Below are 19842 nucleotides of genomic sequence, written 5' to 3' on the forward strand. Positions count from 1 at the left end.
CCTCCCTGGGCAGCCTCTGCCAGGGACCAATGACCCTTTCTGTGAAATATTTTTTTGTGATGTCCAGCCTGACCCTCCCCTGGTGGAGCTCGAGGCCATTCCCTCTCGTCCTGTCCCCTTAAATACAACCTGACCATACCCAAAACCTCACAAATGCAACAAGGGTGAAGAAGGGATGAAGGCTCTGCTGGAAAGAGCTGAGAGCGAAGAGGGAGGAAGATGCTGATGGGGTTTTCGAAGTGGCGAGTCCCTTTGCCCACCGGCCACTGCCACCAGTGATCTGGAGGGGGCAGAGGGGCCGAACCGATCTGGCAGAGCAGAAAAATGAATGAAAATTGAATTCCCCCAGGAGAAGGGGGTGGAGGGAGCTGTTAGCCGGGCTGAGAGATAAATCAGAGCGCGCCGGAGAGGGGGAGAGCAGCGGTGGAATAATTAGAGAAATAGGCTGGAAATGCAAAGCGGTGGGACAGGGACGCCACGGAGCGGTGTCTGTCTGTCTGTCTGCACGTCCAGCTACGCTTCTCCCTGCAGGAGAAGCAAAATCTGCTTTGGGGACCTGCCTTTCTGCACCCCCAGGCTGGGAGTCGCGCTCCAGCCCTGCGGGGACGCTGCGGGGGGGACAGTGGCTCCTGCCCCAAGGGGCTGGGGGGGCTCAGGTGGCCTGGGGGGGCTTAATGCACTTAAGAGCAAGTGCTTGATTTAGGGGAGAAGGGGATGAGAGGGGCTGGGATTCACCTCCCTCGCAGTGGGAAGCTGGTTTCGGGGCTCAGCGGGCTGGGGGGGGGTCACTCCTGCAATGAGTGCACACCAGTCTCTGCCCAGCGGTGTGGGACGGGGGTTTGCTGGTGAAATGAAGCTTTGGGATTCATAGAATCATAGAATCACCAGGTTGGAAGAGACCCACCAGATCATTGAGTCCAACCATTCCCATCAAACACTAAACCGTGTCCCTCAGGATTTTTTTTTCACGTGGGAGAAGCCTCTTCCCGGTTCGCATTTCAGCAGGGAAATGAAAACACGGGAAGGGCACCTCCAGTTGCTCCAGGGGAGGTTTAGACTGTATATTAGGAAAAATTTATTTACTGAAAGAAGGGTGAAGCTGGGGGTGTTTATCCTGAAGAAGAGGAGGCTGAGGGGAGACCTCATTGCTCTCTCCAACTACCTGAAAGGAGGTTGTGGAGAGGAGGGAGCTGGGCTCTTCTCCCAAGGGACAGGGGACAGGACGAGAGGGAATGGCCTCAAGCTCCACCGGGGGGATTTAGGCTGGACATTAGGAAAAAATTAGGAAAAAATTGGTCCCTGGCAGAGGCTGCCCAGGGAGGGGGTTGAGTCCCCTTCCCTGGAGGGGTTTAAGGGACGGGTGGACGAGGTGCTGAGGGACATGGTTTAGTGTTTGATAGGAATGGTTGGACTCGATGATCCGTGGGTCTCTTCCAACCTGGTTATTCTATGATTCTATGACTAGGTTGCCCAGGGCAGTTGTGGAGTCTCTATCCATGGAAGGGTTAATAACCTGTAGCTGTGGTCCTTGGGGACATTTTGGCTGACAGTTGACCTGGATGGGCTTTGAGGGCTTCCCAGCCTTCATAATGTGATTTTAAGGGACAGAGCTGGGGCTGTGCCTGAAGAGGGGACTTGCCACCACCTCCCATGGATCATGGAGCCATGGAATGATTTGATTTGCAAGGGACCTTAAAGATTATCCAGTCCCACCCCTGCCACGGGCAGGGACACCTCCCACTGGATCAGGTGCCCAAGCCCCATCCAACCTGTCCTCGAACCCCTCCAGGGACGGGGCAGCCACAGCTTCCCTGGGCAGCCTGGGCCAGGGCCTCCCCACCCTCACAGGAAACATTTCTCTCTCCCCGCGGTGCCGTCACTGCGGTGGTGACAGTGCCATGTCGCGATAGCACAACGTCGCCACGGCATGACGGCACGGCAACACCGTGTCCCGGTGTCACCGTGTCACAACAGCGTGATGTCACAGCAGCTCGATGTCCTGATATCACAATCGCAGGATGTCACGATGTCGTGATAGTGTGATGTCACAGAAGCACAATGTCCCGATGTCACTATATCCTGCTATCATGACACTCGGATGTCCTGATGTCATGCTGTCCTGATTGCACAATGTCCCAATGTCCTGATGTCATGCTGTCGTGATGTCACTATATCATGATGTCACGCTGTCCTGATGTCATGATAGTGTGATGTCAAAGTATCATGATGTCCTGATGTCACGACACCAGGATGTCCTGGTGTCATGCTGTCCTGATGTCACAATGTCCCAATGTCCTGATATCATGACAGCATGACGTCACAATGTCATGATGTCACAATGTCCTGATGACCCAATGTCACAGCAGCACGATGTCCTGATATCACGATACCATGATGCCCTGATGTCACGATGTCCTGATGTCATGACACCACGATGTCCTGATGTTACACTGTCCTGATGTAATTATGTCCTGATGTCCTGATGTCACAGCAGCACGATGTCCTGATGTCACAATGTCCTGATGTCACGATGTCATGCTGTCCTGATGTCACTACAGCACTATGTCCTGATGTCACGACACCAGGATGTCCTGATGTCATGATGTCCTGATATCACAGCACCATGATGTCCTCATATCGCGCTGTGCTGATGTCACAATGTCCTGATGTCACAGCAGCACGATGTCCTCATGTCACGACAGCAGGATGTCACAATGTTATGATATCCTGATGTCTTGATGTCACAATGTCCTGATGTCCTCATGTCGTGCTGTCCCAATGTCACAGCAGCACGATGTCCTGATATCATGATAGCATGATGTCCTGATATCACAATGTCCTGATGTCACAGCAGCACAATGTCTTGATATCACGATAGCACAATGCCCTGATGTCATGACACCAGGATGTCTTGATGTCACGCTGTGCTGATGTCCCAATGTCCTGATGTCCCGATGTCACAGCAGCACGATGTCTTGATATCACAATAGCACGATGCCCTGATATCGCGCTGTCCTGATGTCACGATAGTACATGAGGACATCGTGCTGCTGGGACAGCAGCACAGCGTGACATCAGGACAGTGTGACATCATACTATCGTGACATCACGCTATCGTGACATCAGGACAGCACGGTATCAGGACATCATGGTGGTGTGATATCAGGACATCATGACACCAGGACATCCTGGTGTCGTGACATCAGGATATCTTGGTGCTGTGACATCAGGACATCAGGACATTGTGACATCAGGACAGTGCGATATCAGGGCATCATGACACCAGGACATCCTGGTGTCGTGACATCAGGACATTGTGCTGCTGTGACATCAGGACATTGTGACATTGTGACATCAGGACATTGTGACATCAGCACAGCGTGACATCAAGACATCCTGGTGTCATGACATCAGGGCATCGTGCTATTGTGATCTCAAGACATCGTGCTGCTGTGACATTGGGACATCAGGACATTGTGACATCAGGACATTGTGACATCAGCACAGCGTGACATCATACTATCATGACATCAGGACAGCGTGATATCAGGGCATCGTGCTATCATGATATCAGGACATCATGCTGCTGTGACATTGGGACATCAGGACATTGTGACATCAAGACATCCTGGTGTCACGACACTAGGATGTCCCGGTGTCATGATGTCCCGATATCACAACACCATGATGTCTTGATACTGCGCTGTCCTGATGTCACGATAGTGTGATGTCACACTGTCCTGATGTCCCGCTGTCCTGCTGTCCCAGCAGCACGGTGTCCCTGTGTACTACACCCGGGTGTCCTGGTGTCCCGCTGTCCCCATGTCGCGACAGGAGCCCCAGCCCGGGGGGCCGCTCCCAGGCCCCGCCCCTTCCCCGCAGGCCCCGCCCACCCACCACCAAGCCCCTCCCCCTCCCCACAGACCACGCCCCCTCCCCCTCATCTCGCGCGCCGATTGGCTCCTCGCGTCTCGCCCCGCCCCCTCCGCCTCAGGCCCCGCCCCTTTCTCCCCGAGGCCCCGCCCCCCTCGCGGCGGGGCGGGCGGCGATTGGCCGGGCGGCGCGGGGCCCCGCCCCCCCGCGGTGACGTCACGCGCCCCCCGGCGGGGCTGCGGGGCCGGCGGGCGGCAGCGGCGGCGGGCGGGGAGCGGGGAGCGGCGGGCAGCATGCAGCGCCCCGAGCCCCCCGCGCCGCCCGGCCTCATCGGCAGCCCCGGCGCACGTAAGGACCCCCCCACCCCACACCCCCAGCCCACCAAGCGCGCCCCCGGGTCCCCCCCGCGGGGAGCGGCGGGGCTGCGCCTCCGCCCGCCCGTCCGTCCGTCCGTCCGTCCGCGGGGCTGCGCGTCCGTGGGTCCGTCCGTCCGCTCGGCTGGGTGCCCGTCCGTCTGTCCGCGCGTCCGTGGGTCCGTCCGTGTGTCCGTCTGTCCGCGGGGCTGCGCGTCCGTGCGTCCGTCCGTGTGCACGCCTGTGTGTCCGTCTGTCCGTCCGTGTGCTGGGCTGAGTGTCCGTTTGTCCGTCCGTGTGTCCGTCCGTGTGCTGGGCTGCGTGTCCGTTTGTCCGTCCGTGTGTCCGTTTGTCTGTCCGTGTGTCCGTCCTAGCGCTGGGCTGTGTGTCTGTGTGTCTGTTTGTCTGTCCGTGTGTCCGTCCATGTGCTGGGCTGTGTGTCCGTTTGTCTGTCCGTGTGTCCGTCTGTGTGCTGAGCTGTGTGTCCGTGTGTCCGTTTGTCTGTCCGTGTGTCCGTCCGTGTGCTGGGCTGCGTGTCTGTTTGTCTGTCCGTGTGTCCATCCGTGTGCTGGGCTGCGTGTCCGTTTGTCTGTCCGTGTGTCCGTCTGTGTGCTGAGCTGTGTGTCCGTGTGTCAGTTTGTCTGTCTGTGTGTCCGTTTGTCTGTCCGTGTGACCATCCGTGTGCTGGGCTGCGTGTCCGTTTGTCTGTCCGTGTGTCCGTTTGTCTGTCCGTGTGTCCGTCTGTGTGCTGGGCTGCGTGTCCGTGTGTCCGTCCATGTGTCCGTTTGTCTGTCCGTGTGCCCGTCCGTGTGCTGATCTGTCTGTCCGTGTGTCCGTTTGTCTGTCCGTGTGTCCGTCCGTGTGCTGGGCTGCCTGTCCGTGTGTCCGTCTGTCTGTCCGTGTGTCCGTCCGTGTGCGGGGCTGTCCGTGCGTCTGTGTGTCCGTCCCTGTGCGGGGCTTCGTGTCTGTGTGTCCGTCCGTGTGCGGGGCCGCGTGTGTCCGTGTGTCTGTCTCCGTGTGTCTGTCTGTCTAAGTCGGTGAATGTGCGGGGTGCGCGTCTGTCTGTCCGTCCGTCTCTGTGTGTTTGCGCTGTGTCTGTCTGTCCGCGGAGTGTGCGTGTGTCTGTCTGTCTGTCTGTCTGTCTGTGTGAGGGGTAGGTGTCCATCCGGCTGCGGGCTCTGTCCGTCCGTCCGTCCGTGCGCGGGGCGCGTGTCTGTCTGTCCGTCCGTCCGTCCCCGCGTGTGCCCGAGCTCCGAGCGCGGCTGCGGGGACCCCCGGGGCCGGACCCGCCGGTGGGAGCGCGGGGGACAGAGCGGGCTGGGGGGGCTGCAGCGGGAAAGGGAACTGCTACTGTTGTTGTTGTTGTTGTTTATTATTGTTATTATTATTATTATTATTACTACTACTATTATTACCATTACTACTATTACCATTATTACTATTACTATTCCCATTACCATTGCTACTATTTCCATTTCAATTTCTATTTCCATTTCGATTTCTATTATTTCCATTATTTCTATTATTTCTATTTCTATTATTTCTATTTCTATTATTTCTATTATTATCGTTATTACTATTACCATTACTGTTACCATTACTATTACTTCTATTACTTCTATTACTTCTATTACTTCTATTACTACTACTCCTCTTTCCATTTCGATTACTATTTCCATTCTTATTCTTATTTATTCTTTTTCTTATTCTTATTCTCATTCTTATTCTTATTCTTATTCTTATTCTTATTCTTATTCTTATTCTTATTCTTATTCTTATTCTTATTCTCTTTTTCTTTTCCTTTTTCTTTTCCTTTTTCTTATTCTCTTTTTCTTTTCCTTTTTCTTTTCTTCTTCTTTTCCTTTTCCTTTTCCTTTTCCTTTTCCTTTTCCTTTTCCTTTTCCTTTTCCTTTTCCTTTTCCTTTTCCTTTTCCTTTTCCTTTTCCTTCTCCTTTTCCTTCTCCTTCTCCTTCTCCTTCTCCTTCTCCTTCTCCTTCTCCTTTTTTCTTCTTTTTCTTTTTCTTTTTCTTTTTCTTTTTCTTTTTCTTTTTCTTTTTCTTTTTCTTTTTCTTTTTCTTTTTCTTTTCCTTTTCCTTTTCCTTTTCCTTTTCCTTTTCCTCCTTCTTTTCCTCCTTCTCCTTCTCCTTCATCATCATCATCATTATTATTATTATTATTATTATTATTATTATTATTATTATTATTATTATTATTATTATTATTATTATTCGCTCTCCATTTGCAATCGGTTTCCTAGACCCGGCTCATCCCTGCGGGCCCGGAGAGGGGGTGGGGGGAGCCCCAATTTGCGGGATGCCAAACCCAGACGCGGGGGGGGATGCTCCCTCCCTCCATCCATCCCTCCAACCCCCCCCCCGGCTCCCAGCCCGGGGTCCCCGAACTCGCAGGGATTTAACGAGAAACGAGGTGCCGAGATGGTCCCGGGGCTGCAGCCCCTGGTTTGGGGGGCACCGAGCTCCCCCCGGGCCCTTCTCTCTGCTCGCTGACGCAGACCGGGAATTATCACAAAATAATCCAGCGAGATGCGGTTGGATGCGATGATTATTATTCATTTAAGCGCCAAAAAATTTAAAAAAAAAAATTAGTGAGGGTAATAAAAGATGCTGTGGGGCTGCATCCTCGCACCAGCGGGTCCTGGGGGAGCCCAGCCGGGGGGACCCCCCCCTCCCGGCCCCCGCTTGGCAGGAGGCGAGGGTAAAACGCTCATTCCGATTATTTTTTTATTAATATTTTTTTTGCGCATCTCACCGAAGGCGAAACTTGTGCCAAAGGCTCGGGAACGGAGCCCGGGAGCCGCCGGGCTCTGGCCGGGGGGCTGGGGCGAGGGTTGATTAATCGCCGCTGGGAAAGTCGTTTTCCTCGCTGCAGAGAGCTTTGCTTTTTTTTTTTTATATATAATTAATTTTTTTTTTTTCCCTGTGAAGGAATGAGGCTTTTTCCTCGGGGAGGTGCTGGGGGCCGGGGCATCTTCCTCTGCTCGGGTGACAAATCCTTCTCCTTAAAAGAGGGAGGGGGGGGGAAAATTAAAAAAAATCGAATTCGGGGGATGGTTTATGGCGCTGGGTGCATCCTCCCCGAGCCTTGGGTTTTTTGCGATCCGAGAGATCGAGTTTGTTTCGTTTCCTTCTTGATTTCTTTCCCGTTTTTCCTTCCCGTCTTTCTTTTTTTTTTATTATTTTTTATTTTTTTAATTTTTAAATTTTTATTTTTTTTAAATTTTTTTTTATTTTTTATTTTTTTATTTTTTTATTTTTTATTTTTTTAATTTTTAATTTTTTTTTTTATTTTTCCCGTCGGGGAGAAGCTGGAGAGATGGAGCCGCCGCTGAGAAATGACGGTAACGGCGGCCGCGGCTTCTCCCAGTCGGAGCAGAGAATTTGGTTCAAAAAAAAAAAGGGGGGGATGCAGCCTGCACCCCCTCCCACCCCCCCCACCCCGCGCAGCCGCCTCCGCGCAGGGCGCAGCGCAGCGCTTCTTAAGAGGTTTTTCTCCCTGCGTGCACCAGGCAAACCAGGGGGTTGCTGGGACACCTCCTGGGGCCTTTGCAGACCCCCATTATTATTATTATTATTATTATTATTATTATTATTATTATTATTATTATTATTATTATTATTATTATTATTATTTAGTTTACGCCTTTGTTTTCTCTCTTTCTTTCCTCTTCCCCCCCTTTTCGTTCCCCCTTTTTCCTCTCCCTTTTCTTTCCTTTTTTTCTCTCCCCTTATTCCTCTCCCTTTTCTTCCCCCTTTTTTCCTCTCCCTTTTCTTTCCTTTTTTTCCTCTCCCCTTATTCCTCTCCCTTTTCTTCCCCCTTTTTTCCTCTCCCTTTTCTTTCCTCTTTTTTTCCTCTCCCTTTTCTGTCCTCTCCCTTTTCTTCCCCCTTTTTTCCTCTCCCTTTTCTTTCCTCTTTTTTTTTTCTGTCCCTTTTCTTTCCTCTACCTTTTCGTTCCCCCTTTTTCCTCTCCCTTTTCTTTCCCCTTTTTTTCCTCTCCCTTTTCTTTCCTCTTTTTTCCTCTCCCTTTTCTTTCCTCTTTTTTCCTCTCCCTTTTCATTCCTCTTTTTTTCCTCTCCCTTTTCTTTCCTCTCCCTTTTCTTCCCCCTTTTTTCCTCTCCCTTTTCTTTCCTCTCCCTTTTCTTCCCCCTTTTTTCCTCTCCCTTTTCTTCCCCCTTTTTCCTCTCCCTTTTCTTCCCCTTTTTTCCTCTCCCTTTTCATTCCTCTTTTTTTTCTCTCCCTTTTCTTTCCTCTCCCTTTTCCTTCCCCTTTTTTCCTCTCCTTTTTCTTTCCTCTTTCTTTTCCTCCCCCCTTTCTTTTATCCTTTTTTTCTTCCCTTTCTCCTCTATTTATTAATAATAATAATAATAATAGCAACAACATCCTGCACAGGGAGAGCAGCCAAGTGCAATTTCTGTGCCTCGTTGCACATACGGTTCTGTTGGTGCCGTGACTTATGGACAGATTGGAATAAAAAAAAATAAAAATATAAGAACTCTTGGTACAAAACCATATTTTCCTCTGGAAATTTGAGGCAGACACTGTTCTCATCTGCTGCAGCTGTTTGCTTGTGGAAAATAAGCTGCGTGTATATATATATATATATATAAAATATATAAATATATATAAAGAGGTAAATATGTGTGTGATTTTCCCGTCGCTCCAAAACTGGATTAACAAACGAACCCTGGCAAACGAAATCGGTGCCACTGGTGTGTGTGTGTGTGTGACACGAGTGGAAGGACCCGTGCGAGCTGGAGATGCTGCTCTCTGGGTTTTGCTCATTTATTGCGTGTTGGGAATGTGACACGGGCTCAAACGGCCCCCGGGATCCCAGGCTGGAGAGATCCTCGTTTTTTTTCCTCCTCCTTTCTTTTCTTTCCTCCTTTTTTTTCCCCCACTCCACCTTTTTTCCTTTTTATCCCTTCCAACTATCTTTCCTTTTTTTCCCCTTCCACCTTTCTTTCCTTTTTTCCACTCTAACTTTCTTTTCTCTTTTTTCCTCCCCTCTTCTTTCCTCTTTTTTCTCCCCTTTCTCTCCTCTTTTTTCTCCCCTTCTTTCCTCTTTTTTCCTCCCCCATTTTTTCCTTTTTCCTCTTCCACCCTTCTTTCCTCTTTTTTCTCCCCTTATTTTCCCTCTTTTCCTCCCCCCACTTTTCTTTCCTCTTTTTTCTCCCCATTCTTTCCTCGTTTTTCCCCTCCACCTTTCTTTCTTCTTTTTTTCCTCTTTTTTCTCCCCTTCTTTCCTCTTTTTTCCTCACCCATTTTTCTTTCCTTTTTCCCATTCCAACCTTTCCTCTTTTTTGTCCCCTTCTTTCCTCTTTTTCTCCCCTTCTTTCCTCTTCCCCCCCTTTTTTTCTCCCCCTACTTTTCTTTCCTCTTTTTTCCTCCCCTCTTCTTTCCTCTTTTTCCTCCCTCCACTTTTCTTTCCTCTTTTTTCCTCCCCTCTTCTTTCCTGTTTTTTCCTCCCCCCTTCTTTCCTCTTTTATTCCTTGCCCACCTTTCTTTCTTATTATTTCTCCCCCACTCTTCTTCTCTCTTTTTTTCCTTTCCCTCACCTTTCTCCCCCCTTTTTACTCACCCAATTTCTTTCCTCTTTTTCCCCCTCTCTCCTTTCTTTCATCTTTTTTCCTCCTCTTCCCTTTCTTTCCTCTTTCCTCCCCCTTTCTTTTCTGGTTTAGTGTTTGATAGGAATGGTTGGACTCGATGATCCGGTGGGTCTCTTCCAACCTGGTTATTCTATGATTCTATGATTCTTTCCTCTTTTTTTCTCTTCCTTTTTCTTTTCTCTTTCTCTTCCATCCCTCCCCTTTCTTTCCTCTTCTCATTCTCCCCACATATCCTTTTCCCTGCTTTTCCTCTCATTTTCCCCCTCTCTTTCTTCCCCTCATGTTCTATTCCCCTTCCCCTCCTCCTCCGAGCCCCCCAGCACTGGTCGCAGAGCATAAAAAAGAAAATAAACCACCTCCTCCCTCAATATTTACTGGAGACGGGGGCCACCCTTATGCATAAACATCCCTCTGGCTCGTGCGCTCCAGCTAGGGGCTCGGTGGTGGTTTTTTATTTTTTTTTCCCCAAATCAATCTTCTTTCTGCGTTTGTGTCAGCGCGATGTGCCTGGCTTCACCGAGCAATCTTCTCCCGCAGCACCTCCCAGTTATTCTGAACAGAGAATAACTGAGAGAGAGACAGAGGGATAAATATCCAGCTCTCCAGAACTCTAGGAGCTGCCTGTCTATAGGCTGTATGGGGGTCTGGATGGCAGCGTGGACGTCTTCCTTTTCCAAGCATCCTCCCGCAGCACGGATGCTGTCGGAGAGGACTGGATGGGGCTGGACCTGCTGTCCCCGCTCATTGCTGCTGTGACCCCGCAGGGCCTCGCTTCAGCCCGTGTTTTCCAGCCCTTTCCGGGATCCCGTAACATCCCAGCTGGATGGGAGCGAGCGGGTGGGAATGTGCTGTTCTCCTCGCGTGAAAACCAGGGTCCAAATAGCTTGGGGAGATCCAAGTGGGTAGTGCTTGTTGTTGGGATGCAGCAGCAGCGGAGGGGAAGAGACATTCTCCTTGTCCACAAGGAGAATCATGGAATCACCAGGTTGGAAAAGCCCTCTTGGATCATCAAGTCCAACCGTTCCCGTCCGAAACGAGCCTCGTGCCTGGGCAGGGGCTGTGGGACATCGTCCCAGAGGGAGGCAGGGAGAAGGATGTGGCCTGGGAAGTGCGATGCAGGAAGGAAAACATCACACATGTGTCTGTGCGTGACGGGACTGTGGGCTCGGTGACCCTGGAGGGTTTGGGCCAAGGGAAGGTGTGCCGAGGGGTGGCAGCTTGTCACCCCACGAAGCCCCAGCACGTGGCACCGTGGGGCTCTGCCAGCCAAGGCGGCCGGGTGGGAGCACCAGGGGGGTTAATGCTGATCTCCATCTCTCTCTCCCCCCCCTCCCCAGAGATCCCCCAGTGCGCCGGCTGCAACCAGCACATCCTGGACAAGTTCATCCTCAAGGTCCTGGACCGGCACTGGCACAGCTCCTGCCTCAAGTGTGCCGACTGCCACATGCAGCTGGCCGACCGCTGCTTCTCCCGGGCCGGCAGCGTCTACTGCAAGGAGGATTTCTTCAAGTGAGTACCACTTGGGGACACAGCCCCCCAAAACGGCGTCTCCCACCCGCCGAGCAGATAAATCCATCACCTAGTTGGAAGCGTAATTTCTCCAAACCCGTCGTCTCTCTGTTTTCTTCCTTGTGGAAGCAAAGGGAACGTTGCTGTTTTACAGGCTGGAAGGTGTTTGGTGGGATTTAATCTTCTGAAAGCCCCCCAGAACCTCCCCAATGCTCCCGTTCTGCTTTCAAAGCTTCCTGACATGGCAAGATGTGGCGGTTCTGCTGCAGCCCCAGCTTCGCTCGGAGCTAGAGGGCAGGAGAAACCTGCTCAATCCTGCTCAAGGCAGCAGCAGCCACACTGCCTGTTCCTACCTAAGCCCTCGCTCTCCTCCACGGAGTTTGCTGGTGCTGCTTCTTCCCCTCTTCCCCCACTTTTTGTACTTTTCTTTTCTCCCATTAGCGTAAAAACCTCATTCAATGTTGTTATTAGGTACCTCCAATGCCACAACCTCGGTGTTTCCCTGCTCCTGTGGGACAGGACAACCTATTTTCTGTTAGAAATGGACTTTTCATAGAATCATAGAATCACCAGGTTGGAAAGGATCCACTGGATCATCGAGTCCAACCATTCCCATCAATCACTAACCCATGTCCCTCAGCACCTCGTCCACCCGTCCCTTAAACCCCTCCAGGGAAGGTGACTCAACCCCCTCCCTGGGCAGCCTCTGCCAGGGACCAATGACCCTTTCCGTGAAAATTTTTTTCCTGATGTCAAGAAATCAGACTTTCCCTGCCTGCCCATCCCCAGGCTCTCAGGCCTCCTACATGTTCCCCCACGAAGGCATCAGGGCCAAAACTGCACCTTGGATTTCTCCTTCCCAGCCTCCGCGGTCAAAGCAGCTGCTACCGCCTGGGTAATAACACTTCACTTCTAATATTTTTCCAGCCTATTAATCTCCAAGTCGTTTAAATAGTCACCCAAAAGGTGCGGGTAATCAATGTTAATTAGAGTTGAAAGATCAGCGACTTTCTTAGATGAGGTCCTGCCTGGATTATTTGGTGCCAATCAATAGCCTCTCGCCACTCATTCAGGCGCTCGCCTCACCTTTCTTTCAACCGCTCATTGATTTCGGGGTAGGTAACCGGGGGAGGCAGTGAGGATCTAAGGCAGCTTCAGAGGCAGGTTGGCACGGCAGGAATTGCTTCTGGAAAGGTACAGGGTTTTTTTGTGATTTTTCATCTTTTTATTTTTCCTCTCTTCCAAATCTCAGCTCTTGAATCATAGAATCACCAGGTTGGAAGAGACCCACCAGATCATCGAGTCCAACCCTTCCTATCAAACACTAAACCATGTCCCTCAGCACCTCGTCCACCTTGGTCCTTGGCCACAGGCAGCCTTGTCCTGGGTCTGGGTGGCTTGGAAACATCCCGTGATGCTGTGATTGTGTTTTTAAAATGGCTTTATTTGGTTTTGTGTGAGGGAGGGTGGAGGGGTGGGATGGGGGATGCAGAGCTAGCTCAGCCCTGGGCACAGCAGAGCATCATCTGTCTGTCCCATCCCTCCCTCTGCCCACCCCTCCCTCCATCCCTCCATCCCCCTCTCTGTCTCCTGTGCCTCCACCGCCCAGCCCTCCCTTCCCTGTCTCCCTCCTTCCCACTTGACCCTCCTTTTAGGGCACAAGACCAGAAAAATGAGACAAGACAGGTCTTCCCTCTTCTTCTTCTGCCCCCGGCGCCCCTTTGGGTGGCTGCTGAGCTCACCCTGGCCCTGCCGATGCCCGGTGCCCGATGCTGCTCCCTGGGTGACACCTGGGGGACTCGGGGACCCAGTGTTGGTGACCTTGGACAGCACGAAATCATGGGCAGCCGTGGGGCTCACGGGGTGATTTTGCGTGGCTGGGGGACGCTTGGCCCTTGGGAAGCAGCAAGGGGGGGTGGCCGTACCCCCAAGCACCCCGAGCGCTCAGCGCCCACCCCGGCAGCCTTGGGGCTGGGGCAAAAGGGCTTGGGTTTTCCTAGGCTGCCTCCTTCCAAAAAGACGGCTCCGCTTAAGGTTTATTCTGATGACTTTGCTGCTGCTGGGATGGCTCCACAGAACCTGCTGCTGGGGTGCTTAGGGGTGCTGGGGGAGACCCAGCAGGGCCCTAGCGGTGCTGCTGGGCGGTGAGGGCGATCCTGTCCATCCCAGAGCCCCCACGCCTGTTGCTGAAAACACCAGTGGAATATCCAGTCATTTTTTTGGTTTCTCCTGAGCTGCCACGGCCTCATTGCACGCATCAGCCTCGTGCCTTTAATTCCATTTCCAGCGAGCGTTATCCAGGTGTTACCCTTCACACCTCTGCAGGGCAAACCTGCCCCACGCTGCAGCCTTGGGGACTCAACCCCCTCCCTGGGCAGCCTCTGCTGGTACCCAATGACCCTTTCTGTGAAAAATTTTTTCCTGATGTCCAGCCTGACCCTCCCCTGGTGGAGCTTGAGGCCATTCCCTCTCGTCCTGTCCCCTGTCACTTGGGAGAAGAGCCCAGCTCCCTCCTCTCCACAACCTCCTTTCAGGGAGTTGGAGAGAGCAATGAGGTCCTTGAATATTCCTTGAACACTCCTTGTCCCACCCTCACGTGGTCTTTGCATGCTGGTTGCGTGCTCTTTGCCTGTTTATCATCCCATTCTCGCATGGTCTTTGCCGGCTCATCACATGCTTTTCCCATGGTTGTCGTCCCGTTCTCATGCATCATTCCCGCACGCTCCTTGCGTGCTCCATCCACCCTTTCTCCAGGCTCTTTTCCTGTTCCTCCCATGCTTCTGGTCCCGTTCTTGCACGCTCCTTGCAGCCTTGCCTACCCCGAGCCGGCACGCCCTGCGCCCCCCTCGGGCTGTCGTTATGGTGTAAGAGCCCCATCATTCTGCATTAATCTGGGATTCATCATGCTAGCGGGGCGGTGTAATTAATTTATTTGGTATTAATGCGGATGAAATATGTACTGTCCTTGCAGGGGAAAAAATCAGGCAGCCTATAGGCATTAGTTAAAAGAACCATTAAAATCAAACCTTCCTCAGCTCCATTAGGCTGGTCTTTCGCTCTGAAGAAGATAAAACCCTGCGGTGTGAAGTGTCACGCGTAATTAGGTTGATTGCTGGTTTCAACTCTGCCCTGTCCCCACGCGGTCCCCGCTGAACCCACCTCGCCGGGGGGCTCAGGGTCGCTCGCTTCTCCTCGCAGGCGCTTCGGGACCAAATGCACCGCGTGCCAGCAGGGCATCCCCCCCACCCAGGTGGTCCGCAAAGCCCAGGACTTCGTCTACCACCTGCACTGCTTCGCCTGCATCATCTGCAGCCGCCAGCTGGCCACGGGCGACGAGTTCTACCTGATGGAGGACGGGCGGCTGGTCTGCAAGGAGGACTACGAGACCGCCAAGCAGAATGGTAGGAGACCCGAAAGGTCCGGGACATGGGACATCGCGCCGAGGGGTGGCCGCGGGTCAGCCCAGGAGGGCTCGCTGCGGGCGCTGGGGGCGGCTGGGTCTGGGGAGGTGGTGGTTTGCGGTCGCTCACGACGCTGCCCTTGGGGCTGGTACCGGCTCCTTCGCTTGCAGACGACTCTGAGGCGGGCGCGAAGCGGCCCAGGACCACCATCACGGCCAAGCAGCTGGAGACGCTGAAGAACGCCTACAAGAATTCACCCAAGCCCGCCCGGCACGTGCGGGAGCAGCTCTCCTCCGAGACGGGGCTCGACATGAGGGTGGTGCAGGTGAGGCCACCGAGATGCTCCTCTCCGCCCTGTCCCTTGGCCAAGGGGGACGAGGCTCGGCTGGGCTGCAGGGGTTTCGGGGTGGCAGGGTGCGTGGGTGCTGGGAGGCAGGGCTGTCAGGCTTCAGGGATTTCAGGGGTGGAAGGGGTATTAGGGTTGCGGGGACGCTAGGGCGCTGGTTTGCATGGGTGTGCGGCAGCTGGGCTGCACAGACCCTGACGTGAGAGACTGCGAGGGTGCTGGGTGCTGAGACGTGGGGGTGGCAGGGAGCCAGGCTGTGGGTTTGCATGGGGGTGTGGGAACTGGGTTGCAGGGGTGCTGCCCTGCTGGACTCCAGGGCTGCCTGGATGCAAGAGATGCCTCGGAGCTGGGGAGCTGGGATGCTGAAGCGCAGGGTTACCGGTTTGCATGGACATGTGGGAGCTGGGTTGCGCATAGAATCATAGAATCACCAGGTTGGAGAAGACCCACCAGATCATCAAATCCAACCATTCCCATCAAACACTAAACCATGTCCCTCAGCACCTCATCCACCCGTCCCTTAAACCCCTCCAGGAAAGGGGACTCAACCCCCTCCCTGGGCAGCCTCTGCCAGTGCCCAATCACCCTTTCCATGAAAAACTTTTTCCTAATGTCCAGCCTGAACCTCCCCTGGTGGAGCTTGAGGCCATTCCCTCTCGTCCTGTTCCCTGTCACTTGGGAGAAGAGCCCAGCTCCCTCCTCTCCACAATCTCCTTTCAGGTAGTTGGAGAGAGCAATGAGGTCTCCCCTCAGCCTCCTCTTCTCCAGGCTAAACACCCCCAGCTCTCTCAGCCGCTCCTCTTGTTCTCCAGCCCCCTCCCCAGCTTCGTTGCTCTTCTCTGGACTCGCTCCAGAGCCTCAACATCCTTCTTGTGGTGAGGGGCCCAGAACATGCGGGGATGCAGGGGTGCCGGGACGCTGGCTTGTTGGGATGCAGGATTGCGTGGGCGCTGGGTCATAGATTCATAGAATCATAGAATCACCAGGTTGGAAGAGACCCACCAGATCATCGAGTCCAACCGTTCCCATCAAACACTAAACCATGTCCCTCAGCAGCTCGTCCACCCATCCCTTAAACCCCTCCAGGGAAGGTGACTCAACCCCCTCCCTGGGCAGCCTCTGCCAGTGCCCAGTGACCCTTTCCGTGAGGAATTTTTTCCTAATGTCCAGCCTAAGTCTCCCCTGGGCGCTGGGCTGCAGGGGTGCCGAGGGTGCTGAGTTGCCATCGCCATCCCCGTTTCCCGGCCCAGGTGTGGTTCCAGAACCGCCGAGCCAAGGAGAAGAGGCTGAAGAAGGACGCGGGGCGGCATCGCTGGGGCCAGTTCTACAAGAGCGTCAAGCGGAGCCGCGGGAGCAGCAAGCTGGAGAAGGAGAGCTCGGCCGAGGACTGCGGCGTCAGCGACAGCGAGCTGAGCTTCCGCGGTGAGCTGGGTGCCGGCGTGGGGCGGCGGGAGGGCCGCGGGGCTCCCCCCGGCGCTGACCCCCAACTCTGCTCTCCCTCCTCTCCCCAGCAGAAGAGCAGCTCCTCTCCGAGCTCGGCCACGCCAACAGGGTTTACGGCGCCGTCGGGGACGTGGCGGGCGGACAGTTGCTGAACGGCAGCTTCCCCATGGAGGGGACGGGACAGTCGTACCAGGACTTGCGGGACGGCAGCCCCTACGGGCTCCCCCAGTCGCCGTCCTCCATCTCCTCGCTGCCGGCCCACCCGCCCTTGCTCAACGGGCTGGACTACGCCATGGAGGGCGGCCTGGGGCTGGCGGCCCACGGGGCGCAGGGGGTGAGCGCGGCCCTGCGAGCCATGGCCGGGGGGGGCCCCACCTCCGACATCTCCACGGGGAGCAGCGTCGGGTACCCAGACTTTCCCACCAGCCCGGCCTCCTGGCTGGACGACATGGATCACCCCCCTTTCTAAGCGCCGCTCGCCTCCCCGCCCCGGCCCCCCCAGGGCCCCGAGGGCGCGCGCCCCAGCTGGACCCGGCCAGGATCTTCCCATGGGAATGGGCCCTGGAGGGTCGGAGGGCAGGGAGGGCGGCGAGGCCGAGGCCGGGGCACGGATGCCTTTGGGTGTTAAGCACAAGAGAGGTGTCGGCACACGGGACGCTCGCTGGGGCGCGGCGGGACGCGCGACGGCACGAGGCGGCGGGAGGGAAGGACAATCAGGGATGGCGGAGCCCAGCCTGGCAGCCGTGCCAGCCCCGCTCCCCTCCTCCCTCTATTCTCAAGAGTTATTTTTCCATATGGAGTTGAAACGTGACTCGGCGCTGCCCGGAGCCTCGGCAGAAAGAAAAGTCTATATTGTACCAGGGTTTATTTTCACGAGGCCGGCGCCGTGTCCAGGCAGAGCGGAGGCCCCGCTGCCCGGGGCGGCTGCGGTTTATCCCAGGGGGGCTCGTGGGGCATCGCTGCGGGTTTTACCTCGGTTGTGCGGAGGGATTAAACTAGCGGAGCTGCTGCAACGTGCTGGGAGAAGGTGGGCAGGAGAGGTGGGGAATGGTTCCTCTGAGGGTATCGCGAAAGAATTGCCGCGAAAAGGAGTAAAAGGGCGTTTCATGGTGGGAACTGGAGCGGATGGGGTGGGTGAGAGGGGCTGAGGGTACCCAGGGGGGACCAGGGTGGTTCTGGCAGAGCCCGTGCTCCCCGTGGGGCAGCTCCTGGCTTGCCTGGCACCATCCCCTTCCTCCAAACCCACATCCCTGGGCTTGTGCCAGGCCCTGCCCACCTCCCCTGGCACAGCCCGCACCCCCCTACCCTCGCCAGGCTGGAGTCATCCAGCCCGATGGATAAAATCCAGCCCCACGCTCGCCGCCCAGCTCTGCCCCAGGCTCCCCGCCATCCCCTCTGGCTCTAGGGCGATGCCGACGATCCCAGGCTGCCCCTTGGGAGGGTCTGGCGGTGGATCCGGGGGGCTCTGAAAAGCAAATAGGGAAGAAGAATAAAAATAAGGCCACAGAAGAAAGCACATCGCCGGGATGCCCCTACCCCTCCTCGTGCCTCCCTCCCGCCCTGGGTGCTGCTGCGTGCCAAGCCCTGGGCTCTCCGGGCACCGCGGGCGGCTGGTGGGGAGGGGGCTGGGGGAGCCGTGCTCGCTGCTCTCCATCCCCCTTCGACAAGGCAGACGCTGCCTGCTCCCTTCGCTGTGTAAATTTTGTACAGTTCCAGAAAGTGAGAGTCTTGTTTCCTGGGGTAAAAACGAAGGAAAAAAAAAAAAACCACGAAACCCAACGAAAATAATAATTAAAAAAAAAAAATCAAAGAATGAAACCTTATTTATTGCCATGTCTTTGGGGAGAAAGGAACCCCCCCAGTCTTCTCAAACGTGGGCCCGGGGTGTGGCTTTTGTACCCTGCCTCCTGTGCGTTGGCATGAAGATGTGTACGGTCACCCCCTCGCCTCGAGAGAAAGCGACGTCAAATAAACTCGGGATGCTCTTTAGCGGCTGCCGTCTGTGGGGTTTTCTTCTTCCTCCGTGGGCTGACATCACACCATCAGCTCTCCGGGGCTCAGGGTCCTCTGGCTCCTGTCTGGACGGAGGAGCTGGCATCGCTGGAGTGGGGGGGTCGTCATGCCCTGGTTTTTTAGCGAGGACGGAGAGGTGGGTGGGTTTGGGGTGCCAGCTCCACCCCGGCACGCGGCGTCTCAAGAGGCTGCAGCTTTCCAGCCATCGCGTGGCACCGTGGGCGCCCACCAGGGCATCCCCCCAGGCAGGTGAGATGGAAAAGCCAGGCTGGAGGAGGGGGGACAAGCCCCTCCACGGGCACCGGTGTGTTGGCTTTCTATATTTTAATCATTTTAACATTTAATGCTTCTCAATTAAAGTGATTTCCTGGAGTAGATGCCAAGCTTAGGGCGAATGCACATTAACCACTTTCTGTACGGGTAGTTAAAGGCACCGAGGGATTTAAACGGCAATCCGCAAGGCTGCTGGGGAAAGGTTTGGCTGAATAAAGCAGATTATAAACAATAATATATGTCTTTCTCATTTGTGTGGGGTTTTTTTACCCCCTCTCCCTGCTTTTTTTTTTTTTTCTGGAAAGGCTCCAACCTCACAAACAGACCTAAAGTGCTATAAACATCTCCCGGGCTGAGCGCTCAGCCCCCACATGTGCTCGCTGAAAGCTTTGCTACTGCTTTTCACCCCTGCTTTAAGAGGGATTTTTTTTTTTGTTTTATTACCCAGCGTGTCCATCAAGCCAGGCAGTGGCTGTGCATTATGGCATCGCACGAGGGTGGCCTCGCGTGTCCCTAACCTTGATGCTCACGTCCCCATCCTGAAGCCAACAGAGCAACTCCGTGCGGAGCATCTTTGCTTCATCCACGCTGGGATGCAAAATCATAGAATCATAGAATCACCAGGTTGGAAAAGACCCACCGGATCATCGAGTCCAACCATTCCCATCAATCACTAAACCATGTCCCTCAGCACCTCGTCCCTTAAACCCCTCCAGGGAAGGTGACTCAACCCCCTCCCTGTGCAGCCTCTGCCAGTGCCACCTGCTGCCTGCAGGTCCTCTCGGAGGGGTGAAGCCAAACCCACCGCGGTCCTTCCTTGAGGGTCAGGGGGGCTGCTGCATTGCTTCCACCGAGAAAGCATCACCCCACAGGGACCCTAAACGTTGAAAACCTTCTGTCTGCTGCCCAGCGTTAGCGCTTATCAGCAGCTTGTTTCATGTACCTCTGCACCCGAGCTCTCTGCCAGCTCATTGCACCAGCCCCTTGTCACAACTGGGCAGTTTCTT

The 19842-nt window shown here is 54.5% G+C and overlaps 1 protein-coding gene across 1 annotated transcript; it reads left to right on the top strand.

Annotated features, from left to right (window-relative positions):
• Positions 1-1927: 1927 nt before the first annotated feature.
• Positions 1928-17051, top strand: LHX4 (LIM homeobox 4). Its single transcript, XM_069863081.1, has 8 exons — positions 1928-1933; positions 3924-4469; positions 5384-5518; positions 10905-11359; positions 14558-14760; positions 14931-15085; positions 16357-16528; positions 16618-17051. The coding sequence occupies exons 1-8, from the start codon at positions 1928-1930 to the stop codon at positions 17016-17018; spliced, it is 2073 nt and encodes a 690-aa protein (XP_069719182.1). The 3' UTR covers positions 17019-17051.
• The last annotated feature ends 2791 nt before the right edge of the window (positions 17052-19842 follow it).

This window comes from Phaenicophaeus curvirostris, chromosome 8 (genome assembly GCF_032191515.1).
Source record: "Phaenicophaeus curvirostris isolate KB17595 chromosome 8, BPBGC_Pcur_1.0, whole genome shotgun sequence".
Classification (NCBI taxonomy): domain Eukaryota; kingdom Metazoa; phylum Chordata; class Aves; order Cuculiformes; family Cuculidae; genus Phaenicophaeus; species Phaenicophaeus curvirostris.